Source organism: Pteropus alecto, unplaced genomic scaffold (genome assembly GCF_000325575.1).
Source record: "Pteropus alecto unplaced genomic scaffold, ASM32557v1 scaffold461, whole genome shotgun sequence".
Taxonomy (NCBI): Eukaryota; Metazoa; Chordata; class Mammalia; order Chiroptera; family Pteropodidae; genus Pteropus; species Pteropus alecto.
In genome coordinates, this window is record NW_006431079.1 from 1,312,460 (window position 1) to 1,324,610 (window position 12,151).

At 34.6% G+C, this 12,151-nt stretch overlaps 1 protein-coding gene across 1 annotated transcript in view; it reads left to right on the forward strand.

The window, feature by feature from the left end:
* The window catches only part of ZNF143 (zinc finger protein 143), a 39,658-nt gene that overhangs the window by 3,942 nt on the left and 23,565 nt on the right, over positions 1-12,151 (forward strand). Inside the window, 6 exon segments of the mRNA XM_006905627.3 lie at positions 5,392-5,510; positions 5,829-5,921; positions 6,777-6,860; positions 7,369-7,449; positions 8,676-8,872; positions 9,576-9,650. Coding sequence (XP_006905689.1) covers positions 5,399-5,510; positions 5,829-5,921; positions 6,777-6,860; positions 7,369-7,449; positions 8,676-8,872; positions 9,576-9,650 — 642 coding nt within the window. The 5' untranslated portion in view covers positions 5,392-5,398.

The window sequence follows — 12,151 nt, forward strand, 5'->3', positions numbered from 1 at the left end:
TTCATGGGTCCTGTCTCTGCATCCCTAAGGCAAAGTTAGGTGCTCCTCACTCTATTAATACTTTTGTTTATAGTAACTTTTTTAAAGTAACTAATTTTATTTTTTAAAACCATGAACAAAATAAATGGTTAAAAAGTTTTTTAATTCACAGAAGGTATATGGTAAAAATTAAAAGTCCTTTCCTCACTCCACTCTCATCTCCTAGTCCCATTTCTGGGAGGTTACCATGTGCATTTTTAAGTGTATATACAAGCCTATGCAGATATTTATATACAGTTTTATTAAAAACATGAATGCATTGATACCATATAAACTCTTCTGCAGTTTGCTTTGTCCCACTTACAGTATATCTTGGACATATTTCATATAGATCTATTCTTTTTAATGTCTGCTTATTTCATTTATGGATACTCTGTAATTTACTTAACCTGTCCCTATTGATGGACTTTTAGATTGTACTATTTTTTGCTATTATAAATAATACTACAATTAACTTTGCACATTTGAGAGTATCTGTTTAATAAGTTCCCAAAAAAATTACTTGGTTTAAGACTTGTGTTTAAAATTTTGATAGCTAGTGCCAAGTTGTCCTAATCATTTCTTTTTTTTTCAATCTTGACATGGTTTCTTCTTTATGTCCTTAGTTAAAAGATTTCTGTTTAGCTAGTCTTTAGGTAGTTCTCCAGGGTGGTTCAATAATTTAGTTGTAATTTTGATGTAGTTGTGGGAGGAGGCAAGCACAGCATTTACCTACTTAACCATCTTGACCAGAAGTCACCGCATTGTGTTTTAGTTATATTTTTTCACTTGTCTGTCACCATAGAATGAGTTTCTTAAAAAGCAAGGACCACTTCTTTTTTACCTCTCTATATCCCTAAAAGCATGCACATTATCTGGTATTTGTGTGCACACACATACATGTATCTATACATATATATACTACTAAGAATATCGGTCATGGATATTTATTCAAAAAACACACATATATATATTTTAAAGTAGTTTGACCATGGTAAAGGTAAAGATCTGAAGGAGAATAATAGGAGATGAAATTAGAATGGTCAGTAGGGGCCAGATTGAAGAGTAGCCTGAATGTCAGACTAAGGAATTGGACTTAGTCCTGTAAGTAGTATAACTATGAAAGATGAGAGGAGGTAGAAATGTTTAAATCTGGAAGGATTCTATCTTAAAATCCCTTTGCAAGGATTTTAAGTTCTTGCTCTTTTTTAAAGTAACCCCAACTGGAATGCATCGTGCTAGTGATTTTTGCAAAAAGGCAATGCTGAACAGATCCACAGACTAATTCTCAGAGTAAAGGCCTTGGCTTTCTATCAAAAACTAGCAAATGAATGTATGTTTACATATGTAAAATATTTAAGGTCTATGTCATTTTTATGCTTCCCTTCTTTAATCTTTTTGACTAATCATTCATCTATTCTTATAACAGACAGACCTAATGTAATATCCAGCACCAGTAAAGATGTGGTAAAAGGAGCATGCTCATGTTGCTGGTGGCAGTGCAGTTAGCACACTTCATAAAAGTAATGGCAGCAAATTGTCATAGCCATAAAAATGCTCAAATTTTTTGAGCCAGTAATATTAATCCTGGGAGATTAAGAATGTCATCTATTCCAGCCTCCACCTCAAAAACCTAGTAGTAGGAGAAAATAGTGAATAAGATAGAGACATGAGCTGTATAATCTCTTCTCATTTAGCTTAAAACTACTGATAAGCATTAATAGCAAACATATATGTAATGCCAGGTGCTGTTCTAAAGTATCTATATTTATCTTCACAATAGCTCTGTTAAGTACCCTCCTTTTACATATAGGGAAACTGTGGTCACATAGATAATATGCGGAAAAATGAGATTTTGAAGCAGGCTGTCTGGCTCCAGAGCCCTCATTCTTAACTATAATGTTATATTACCTCTTATAAGCATTCCTAGGTATGACCCATACTTTGTAATCTACCTATAGGAACATCCTCCTTAAACGATCTAGTAACTAGGTAATATTGATATACTGCCCACTCTGGTAAAGAATGGGTAGTGTACTGTGATAAGTGTTATGATAACGGTATAGACAGAGTATTATGGGAAATACATCTAAAGCGTTCAGATCCAATTTGGGAAGTTCAGATAAAATTTTCTGGTGGACTCTGAAACCAGACATTTAGCCAAGTAAAGAGAGGAGGAGGAGTATTCTAGATGATGTGAATAGTAATGTTTAGAGGCCCAGATGCAAGAGACACATGGGGCTGTCTGGGAGGGGCAAATAATCCAGTAGCTCACATTGAGCTAAATGGTTAGAAGGCAGACTTTCTTATTTAATTATGTTGTGGAGTTAAGAACATTTAACATTTCTGATCATTTTCTTTATCTGCAAAATTACGATGAAATGTTACTTAATTCGTAGAATTGCTAAAAGGATTAAATGAATTAACCTTAATGCTTGGCATCAAGGGTTAGTTATCACCATTATCATTTTTATTTAATATGTCAATATCATTAACTGATATTAGTATTATTAAATGATATCAGTATCATTAATTACTAGAATTTTAACCAATATTGTTAAGAGTGTAGGATGTGAGCAGGTTGTGGCTAGAACAAGACTGAAGGATAGTGATCAACTTGTCTTGATTTGCCCAAGACTATCTCAGTTTTAAAACAAGGTGCACCCCATACCCTACCCAAACAAAACAAAACAAAACAAAAAACAAAACTGAAAGTCCCATGTCCCTGGAACCTCTTCAGTCTTAGGCAAACCAGGGTGGTTATCCACCCTACTAGAGAAGTTAGTAGAATCCAGATCATTTTGGTTTTTGTTGTTGAGTTGTAGAAGTTTTCTATATATTCTGGATATAACATTTGCTACATTTCTGTAGTAGTTTTTTTATTTTTTTTCTTATGCTGACATACATCATCACCTTCCAGAAAGGCAGGAACTTTATTTCTGAAGACATATTATGTCTTCATTGGAGATTTCTATAGTGCTTCAGGACAGCCTCCTCTGTCTGATTCATGATCAAACCACATGAAATTGACTGCCTTTCACAAGGTGGCCCTTTCCAAAGATGTTGTGTGTATCTTACATGCTCATTTCACACAACCTGAAGATGTTGGTGACAAAATGATCAAGAAATGATGATGGATATGGTGTGAATGACTCTAGAGTGTTTGATCTCTGGCTTGTTTATTCCTTTTCTTTGCTATCAGATTTTCTCCATTTGATCATTTTTTAACAAAGGCATTAATTGTATCATAGAATCTTTTTGAGAACTGTAAAAATAAGATGGGCTGTATATCTGCCATTACTTATTATCCTTGGTAATTGTAGTACCCATTTGAACTCTTCCAAGTCCTTTCTCCCTTCACTACCCCATGTATCTGCCAGCAATTTGTGTCTAGAAAATGGTTGTCTCTTTATGTTTCAGTTAGGGTAGATTTTTTTCTATTAGAATTGAAACTATAGGTACTGTGAAACCTTCCTACATAAATTTAACAGTTGACAGGTTTCCAGACAATAGACAACTTTTATTTATTGCAGACATGTCAATTACATGTCAGTGCTATATATTGTAGTTATTTGGAGATTTATAAATAATTGAATGAAAAGGACAAAGGCTTGAGTTACAGTCAAACCTTAGATTTTTTTTGACATCATGCAATACTTGCTTCATCTTTATAGGTGTTTTCCCCTCCAGTTTCTTATCTTAATTTATTTCTATTATATAGAGACAGTACTTGTTCTGAAAATTAGCATGTCCCAGTTCAGTACTCATCAGGCATCTTAACAGCAGAGTACCAATGTTACTTTGAGACATCTCTATTAACCCTCAGAGGTAGGAAGAAAGTATTGAAGTTTCAGTCTGCTCTATGAATCTTTCAAGAATCCCTGAAAAGTCAACCCCTGGCCGACTTTTATCACAGTTCTGATTCCTTTTTGTAAATCTAAACCATAGTCCCTGGCTTTAGCCCAAAGAAGGTACAGTTTATAGAGTTTCTAAAACAAAAATCTCCAAGTACTCCTAAATAAGTATAATTACAAGTTATTACTGCTATCTGCATATTACAATTTTAAATGTTGACACTAAAAATCAAATTTTTAGACCTGGAAAGGTCCTCAAGAGTTAGATACTCTGGTCCAGTTCCCTGGCTCAAGGCAGCTAAGTTATCCCAAATCCTGTTTGAGACAACTCAAGGCCCATAGAGGTAAAGAGACGTAGAAGTAGGAGAAAGGAGGAAGAGGGTTGTTCTGGTGATTGGTAAAAGAGCCCTTTGTTCATCCATTTATTCAGCATTTATTCTGTGTCTTCTGTGTGCCAGTAAGTACTTTTTAGGTACTTGCGTCAGCAGTGAGCAAATAGGTAAAAATCCCTGTCCATTTTAGTGGAGAGGGAAATAGATAAGAAACAAACAAAATAAGTAAATACATGTAATATGTCAAATAATAAGTACTATGCAGGAATATAAAGGAGGGAAGAGGATTAGGGTATATCATGATTGGAGAATGAGAGGTACAGTTTGAAATGAACAAGGAAGCTCTCATTGAAGCGATATTGAACAAAGACTTGAAGAAAATGAGGAAATAATAAATGAAAATATTGGAAAGAATGTTTCAAGCAGAAGAAATATCAAATATAAAGGTCCTGAGACAACTGAACACCCAGTATGTTTGAGGAAAAGCAAGGACACCAGTGTGGCTGAAATAGAATGAATGAGATCGAGAGTAGCTGGAAACCAGGGCAAAGATCAGTGGCTTCATAGAGTAGCCAGAAACCAGGGCAAAGATCAGTGGCTTCATAGGCCAGTGTAAGGACTTTGGTTTTACGCTGATGAAAAGTCATCAAAAGGTTTTGAGCAAAAGAGGTACATGCTTTATCTAACAAAGGGCAGTCTGCCTGCTGTGTTGAGAGGAGACTGTGGGAAGGTCACAGGAGAAGCAGGGAGGCCAGTTAGGTGCTTTTGCAGTATTGTGGGTCAGAGATGATAATGGCTTGAATCAGGGAAGTAATGGTGAAGGTTGTGAAGAGTGGCCAGATTCAGGATAGATTTCTGAAGATCGAATCAACAAGACTGCAATTGGATTGTAAGTGGGAATCTTCAACCATGTTAAATCCAAAGAACTCTAATTATGGAAATTTTAAACATGGTACAAAACTGATAGGCAAGACTTGTCAGTGTGCTCAATTTTTTACTGATGAGTTATGAAAAACATAACTTAGACTTTGGGTTAATACTCTTAACCAGCATATTAAGTGAAATTTCAGCTTATTTTAAACACAGTTTACTTCCTTAGCAATTTTTTATGGTTCATAAATATTCTTTCTAGCTTTTATTTCATATGCATCATTCTTTGTTCTCAAGTGCTTATATTTTTCTTCAAGGTAAAAAATGTTGTTAGCTCAAATAAATCGAGATTCTCAGGGAATGACAGAGTTTCCTGGAGGAGGAATGGAGGCTCAGCATGTTACCCTGTGCCTGACAGAGGCAGTGACTGTGGCAGGTGAGCAGTCTTGATCATATGGGCTTGAAAATATCATTTATCTGAAGGGAAAATGAAAACTCACAACCCTGTGTTTATTTCCCTCTTCCTGATTTAGCTAAAGGCAACCCAAAGCTAAGCTTTTCAATGAGCATTTTTACCTTGGTGTGGATGCTGGGTACAGTAGGGCAGAGAAATATTTTTTATAAATGCTAGAAGAAATCTCATTTGAGACTAGGCTAAGCAATCTGCCTTTTACCTAATTTTTGTTTTTAAAAATTTAAACAGCATTCACGTATGACAATTAACTAAAGAAAATAACTGTCTTTTTAATAATAGATGGTGACAATTTAGAAAATATGGAAGGTGTAAGCTTGCAAGCAGTAACACTTGCAGATGGTTCTACCGCTTATATACAACACAATTCTAAAGGTATGTGCCTGATATATATAGCCCATTGATTAATACCAGCAATGCATAACCTCAGAGTTGGAGCACTTAGCAACTATATCCCTTACCAACCCCTTCTGAAGATGTTGTTTTGCATATGGTCATTTAAAATAGTTTCAGTTTAACTAGAATTTGTTTTGATAATTTGAGAACACCCTTTGAGATGTTTGGAAGATACCGTGGGGTATCAAAATTAGTGGGGAAGAGGGGAGGAGGGAGTGTCCCCAACCTATTTGTAATAAGACCTTCCTTGCTTTTTTGGTTCAAGTTATTATTTAATGTTTTTACAAAATATGCGTAAGAATAAAGACATTTGGTTTTGCTTATATAACATTGTCTCCGAATCAGTGTTTACTTTGCTCCAAGAAATAGCCTAGTTCTCAAACTCCTTATTTTTATAGAAACCTACTGAGCATGTATATACATAGTCAAGGGACTTATGCCCCCAGAGATGAGAATGACAACTGGCCTCATATACACTGATATATCTGTCTATTCTTCCCAGCTTCAGCTCTCCCATGGTCAGAGTTACTGTTCCTAAATGGCTCTGAAAGGTATATAGAGGTTCGACTCATGTAGCCTGCTGTGATGAGCCACTCTTCCTCTTGAACTTGTCTAATTGAAAACTGGAGGGGAGGAAGGATGGCTGAGGGAGGATTTTCTGCTTTCTATAGGATCACTGGATGTGTTATTGAATTGCCTCAGAACATTGAGGGAAGAATCAAGATGAACATGATCTTAAGTAGTGTATGTTTTTATAGTTGAAATCATTTTGAAATTGTAGAGTTTAAAATTTTTTGCTTGTGCTAATTTATTGGTTTAAATGTTTTCTTCCAGATGGAAAACTCATAGATGGCCAGGTCATTCAGTTGGAAGATGGTTCTGCTGCCTATGTTCAACATGTACCCATACCCAAAAGTAGTAAGTATTTGATACTTATTTACCCTTCTGATTTTCATACTTCAGTATTTGCCACCTCCAGTTCCTCTTAATGCTTACAGTTAGTCCTGATCTTTAGTCCTTCTGAAATGGAAGACCAGTAGATGTCAAAGAGATCATCTAAAATCCATTTTAACTTAATCGAGACTTTCTCTCAAAGATAATTATTTACTGGACTGCCTTCTGGAGATAAATGTGCAACAGTCCTAAGTAAATATTTCTGGTATTTGAGCAGTCCTACAAGTCTCTCATTTCTTTTTTTACCCATTCTTTCAACTTTCCTTATCTCCTGGTGTATAGTCCTAAAACAAGTAGCTTAATATCTTTTTACCTTAAAACACTTATTCAGAGCAGCTTTACTAAAATTACTTATGTTCAGGACCCATAAAGCAAGTGTAGGTTTTATAATGTGTCTAATGATTTATTTACTCTGTTGTTGCTGAGTTATCATAAAACATGGAATCTAAATGTAAGCATTGCTCTCGAGCAGGGGATAGTTTACGTCTAGAAGATGGTCAAGCAGTACAATTAGAAGATGGAACTACAGCATTTATTCACCATACTTCCAAAGGTAAAATAGTTTTGGAAATATAAATAAAATAAGGGATAAATGGAGGTGTGGGAAAAATAAGACCCACCTTTAGTTACTGAAGTACTGTCATGTAAAAGAAGAATTGTGCTTGTTCTCCAGTACAAGATGGGAGATTTTTGGCACAGTCTAAGGAAAGACTTTCTAATAACTTGAGCTGTCTAGTAACAGGTCAGAATAGCAAATCCCTGTTCACTGGAAGACATCAAATAGAGGCTGCTTTTAAAATATTTAATTAAATATGTGAAAGTTAAATTGTTGATTTTTTCTTCCTCTTAAATATAACTTCTTTAGCAAGGTCCTTCATGTTGATCTTTAATTAAAATTAAATAAAAATTTAAAAAGTACCTGAAGCAAATATGGCAAAATGTTAATGTTTATTAATTTTGTGTAGGGAGGACCAGGAGTTTGAGGTGGAATGCATAGAGGTGATGAGCACAGCTCTACAGCTATACTATCCAGGCTCAAATCTCATTCTGCTCTTCTTTAGCTATGTGACTTTAAGCAAATTACTTAATTTTACTGTGCTTCAGTTTCGTCATCTGTAAAATGAGGATTATGATCAGTATCTACATCATAAGGTGGTTGTGATGACAGAATGTGCAAACATATGTAAAGCACTTAGAACAATTCTTGTCACATAGTAAATACTTAATAAATATTAGCTATTGTTATTACTTTATAAAATATTTTATTATAAAATGACGTAACATGTTTCAGAAAGACTGTTTAGTTGTGAAACCAAAGGGGAAATTTTTTAAATTTTAGAATACTGAAGTTTGTAAATAAATTTGTTTAAAGATGAGAAAAAGTAAGCTCTGAAATTTTTCTTTAGTACTGAAAGTTAAACATAGGTTCACTGTAATTGGATAAATTTACTATTTCACAACATCGTATATTGATATAGTTATTTAGAAGGATAAAAGTGGACTTTAGAGTCACACTGACATGAATTCAGATCCTGGTTTCTCAACATACTGATTTTGATTCATAATCATTAGTTTTATTTCCTAGTTCCTAACAAAACTGACTTCCCAAAGCTGTAGTTTCTCATTTGTACGATGGGGGTGGTAAATATACCTGCCTCACAAAATTGTGAGGATTGAATGAAATAACCCATGTAAAGCACATGAGTCCATGCTCATATAATTGCTCAATAAAACTTAAGACTGCCTTTAATTTGCTGCCATTCTCTTCCACAACCTCAGATAGTTATGACCAGAGCGCATTACAGGCAGTTCAGCTGGAAGACGGCACCACAGCTTACATCCACCATGCAGTGCAAGTCCCACAGTCTGACACCATCTTAGCAATTCAGGCCGATGGTACAGTGGCAGGTCTGCACACTGGGGATGCCACGATCGACCCTGACACCATCAGTGCTTTGGAACAGTATGCAGCAAAGGTACATCATTTTACAATGTCAAGAACATCCTTTATTTTTTATTAAAGAAAACAAAAAGCATACTTTATCAAATAAGAAACTAACAATTCAAAGTCAAAATAAAACACAATGCTATATACAGATGATGTATTATAGAGTTGTACAATTGAAACCTATATAATCTCATTAACCAATGTTACCGCAATAAATTTAATAAAATTTTTTTAAAAAGAAAGAAAAATACCACACCAAAAAAAAAAAAGTCAAAATCAGACAGCATCAAGAATATCAGCATTTATCTTAAAAGAAGTGAAGTGTAGAAAGAAATATTGGAATAAAAATAAGGGGATGGGATAAGAACTTATCAGGAAGAAGTACATGGCAGGTAAGTCACAAAAAGATGCATTCTGGGAGATATATTCGAGGATGAGAGCCATAAGAGAAATAATAAAGAATAGATGAAACTGCTCATAAATTAAGAAGTTAAAATTAGAGATTGGAAAAAGTGAAGGAAAGTCTCAAGTTTTACATCAAAAGGGCTAGGGTTTTTTTCCTGCATTGAATAGATAGCTGTCATATAATTTAATTTAATTTTCCAATTTTTATTATGGATATTTTCAAAGATACACAAAAGTAAACAATAATGCATCCCCATGTACTTATCATTCAGCCTAAACAATTATCAAGATGTAAAACTTTTTTAAACTTTATTTTATTCCTATAGGTGTCCATTGATGGAAGCGAAAGTGTAACAGGTACTGGAATTATTGGAGAAAATGAGCAAGAGAAAAAAATGCAGGTGTGTAAAGTTACTTTTTTATATAAGAATCTCTTTCTCTTAGCATTTCTGAGCTCTTTTATGGATGAAAGCAAGAATAGGGAACTTACCACCTCGAAGAAAATATTGCCAATTCAGAAAAACAGTACACAGATGTATTAGCAGCTTTCTTAAACTACCTTTGGTCTCAAGATTCATCACATGGATGCAAAGTGTCAGTAAAGAAAGGGAGATATCACAGAAATCCAGATGAAGCTAGTGTTCTAGAATCCAAGGCAATTTTGGAGACCTGGCGATCTGACTGCCCTTGTTGGTAGTAGCTTGTGCCTCCTTTTTCTGGAGTTCCATCATTACTGTGATTAACAAATCCTCACTACTTTGCTTTTTATATCTTTTTGTTTTTTCTGCTCTTAAGTCCCTCCATACTTTCCTTTTCAACTCCTAGAGAGAAGATCCAGCCTAGCTAGTTATCATTGTTCCTACTGGGCAAAGCTGTTTGTACTTTTTGTGCCAGACTGCTCCCTGGGCTGCAGATGGTCATGGGTTGGCTGCCCTTAATTCAAATGCTCACCCTGGGTCCTATTATTGGCTACCTTTTACCTAAATAACAACCTAGAGCAGCAGTGCCTCCAAAAGTTTTGTAGTAAGTACAGAGTAGTCACAGATGCATTCTGGGAGATTTATAATTCAAAAATTCAAAACTTGCATAATTTAAGACTTTTGAATTATGTGTTTTTGTGTTTATGTGGGTGTTCTTGGAGCTTCTGTTATTATTGTAGCATATTCTCTAATGCTGCTCCTTATTTTCTCAGAAATTATCTCTAATATTTTGTTGACTGCTCATAAAAGTTTTTTCATTCTTCTGAGAGTTTTATGATATTTAGCTCCTATTAAAGCTATTGCTTCAGGGCTACAGTTCTTAACATCAGCATTAGCATCACCCTAATGACATTGAGTGATACTATTAGGGGTTATCAGGAAGATTTTACATTTATAATAACAGTAAATAATAAAATAACAAATCACTGAAATCACTGGTAGAAATTTGATGCTTAACAGTGTTGCCAAATAGCCAGTATTTCTGTTTTTGAGATGAAGTGGTGCCATGAAGTGGCAGTGGTATAAACACTGTTTGTAATTCACTAAGCCCATCAGCTTTGAAACTATGTGATTCTTGGCAAATTTTTCAAGTCTTTGAATTCATAAAATGAGACTTTAATATTCTTTATCCTCCAGTATGTCAGATCCACCTAAGTCAACCTCTACTAAAATGCAAACATAGTGTAAATATATACAAGAGATGCAGGACAGTGCCTTGGGATGGCCCAGTAAGGATTCTATCTCTTATTAATAACTACCAATTAAATTCTTAAATAATAGGTTATTTTTAAAGAAAGGCAGTTGTAACTACATTTGTAATAAACTAATATAGAATGTGTCTTACAAAAAATGAGTGGATTTATTACCATTGAGTTGTTTAATATTATAATCTACTATTATCATAAAAGTCTGTTACCACCGATAATTTTTGAACCCAGAAACATAACTAGGAATTCATTACTGAAAAATGTCCTAAAAAGCCTCATTCTCCTCATCTGTAGACATATAACCATTTGGTGTTGGTGCCTATAGACAAAGAAATAGAAAGTTGAATAGGATTTTTTTTTACTGTAGCTTTTTCTCCTTTGCCCTCTGTACCTCTCCCTTATAGACTAGGTCTGTGCTGTCCAATATGGTAGCCACATGTGGCTATTGAGCACTTGAAATGTGGCTAGTCAGAATTGAAATGTTTTGTGAATGTAAAATACATACTGGATTTTGAAGACTCATGAAAAAAGAATGTAAAATATCTCAATTACATGTTGAAATGATAATATTTTGGACATATTGGGTTAAATAAAACAACTAAAGTTAATTTCACCTGTTACTTTTTACTTTTAAAATGTGGCTACTAGAACATTTTTAATTACATATGTGGCTTGTATTTGTGACTTATTATATTTCTTTTCATTAGTGCTAGACTAGAAGTTCATGAATCCTCCACCCTCTAAAACAATCGAGTACAATATTTGAGGTTGAGTACCTAGTACATGGTTTTAAAAGGTCAAAATATCCCCCAGAGAACTACTGCAAATAAGCAGCATCTGTAACTTCTCAGCTTGTCTCTTGGTACTCCAACTCCTGCCAGAGTTACTTGAGAGGTTGTAACTTTATGCCTAGCTGAACTTTAAAGAGATCTGTAGCTAATGCAATAGATTTTATGTAAATAGTCTTATTTGAAATCTCTAGATTTTTTTCATTGTGATGCTTACAGTTTAGAGCCTTTTCTTTCATTTGTAGCATAAACATACTAGTTGTGCTGCTAAGCTGATAGCTTACATGAAACCAGATTTCATAAGAAAGACCTAGAGTATCTAAAGCAGCTGTGCTTGTGGGGAGGCAGTTTTGTGCCCTAGGGGACATTTGGCAAGGCCTGGAGACAACTTTAGTTGTCACAGTTTGGGGGAGTATTACTGGCATCT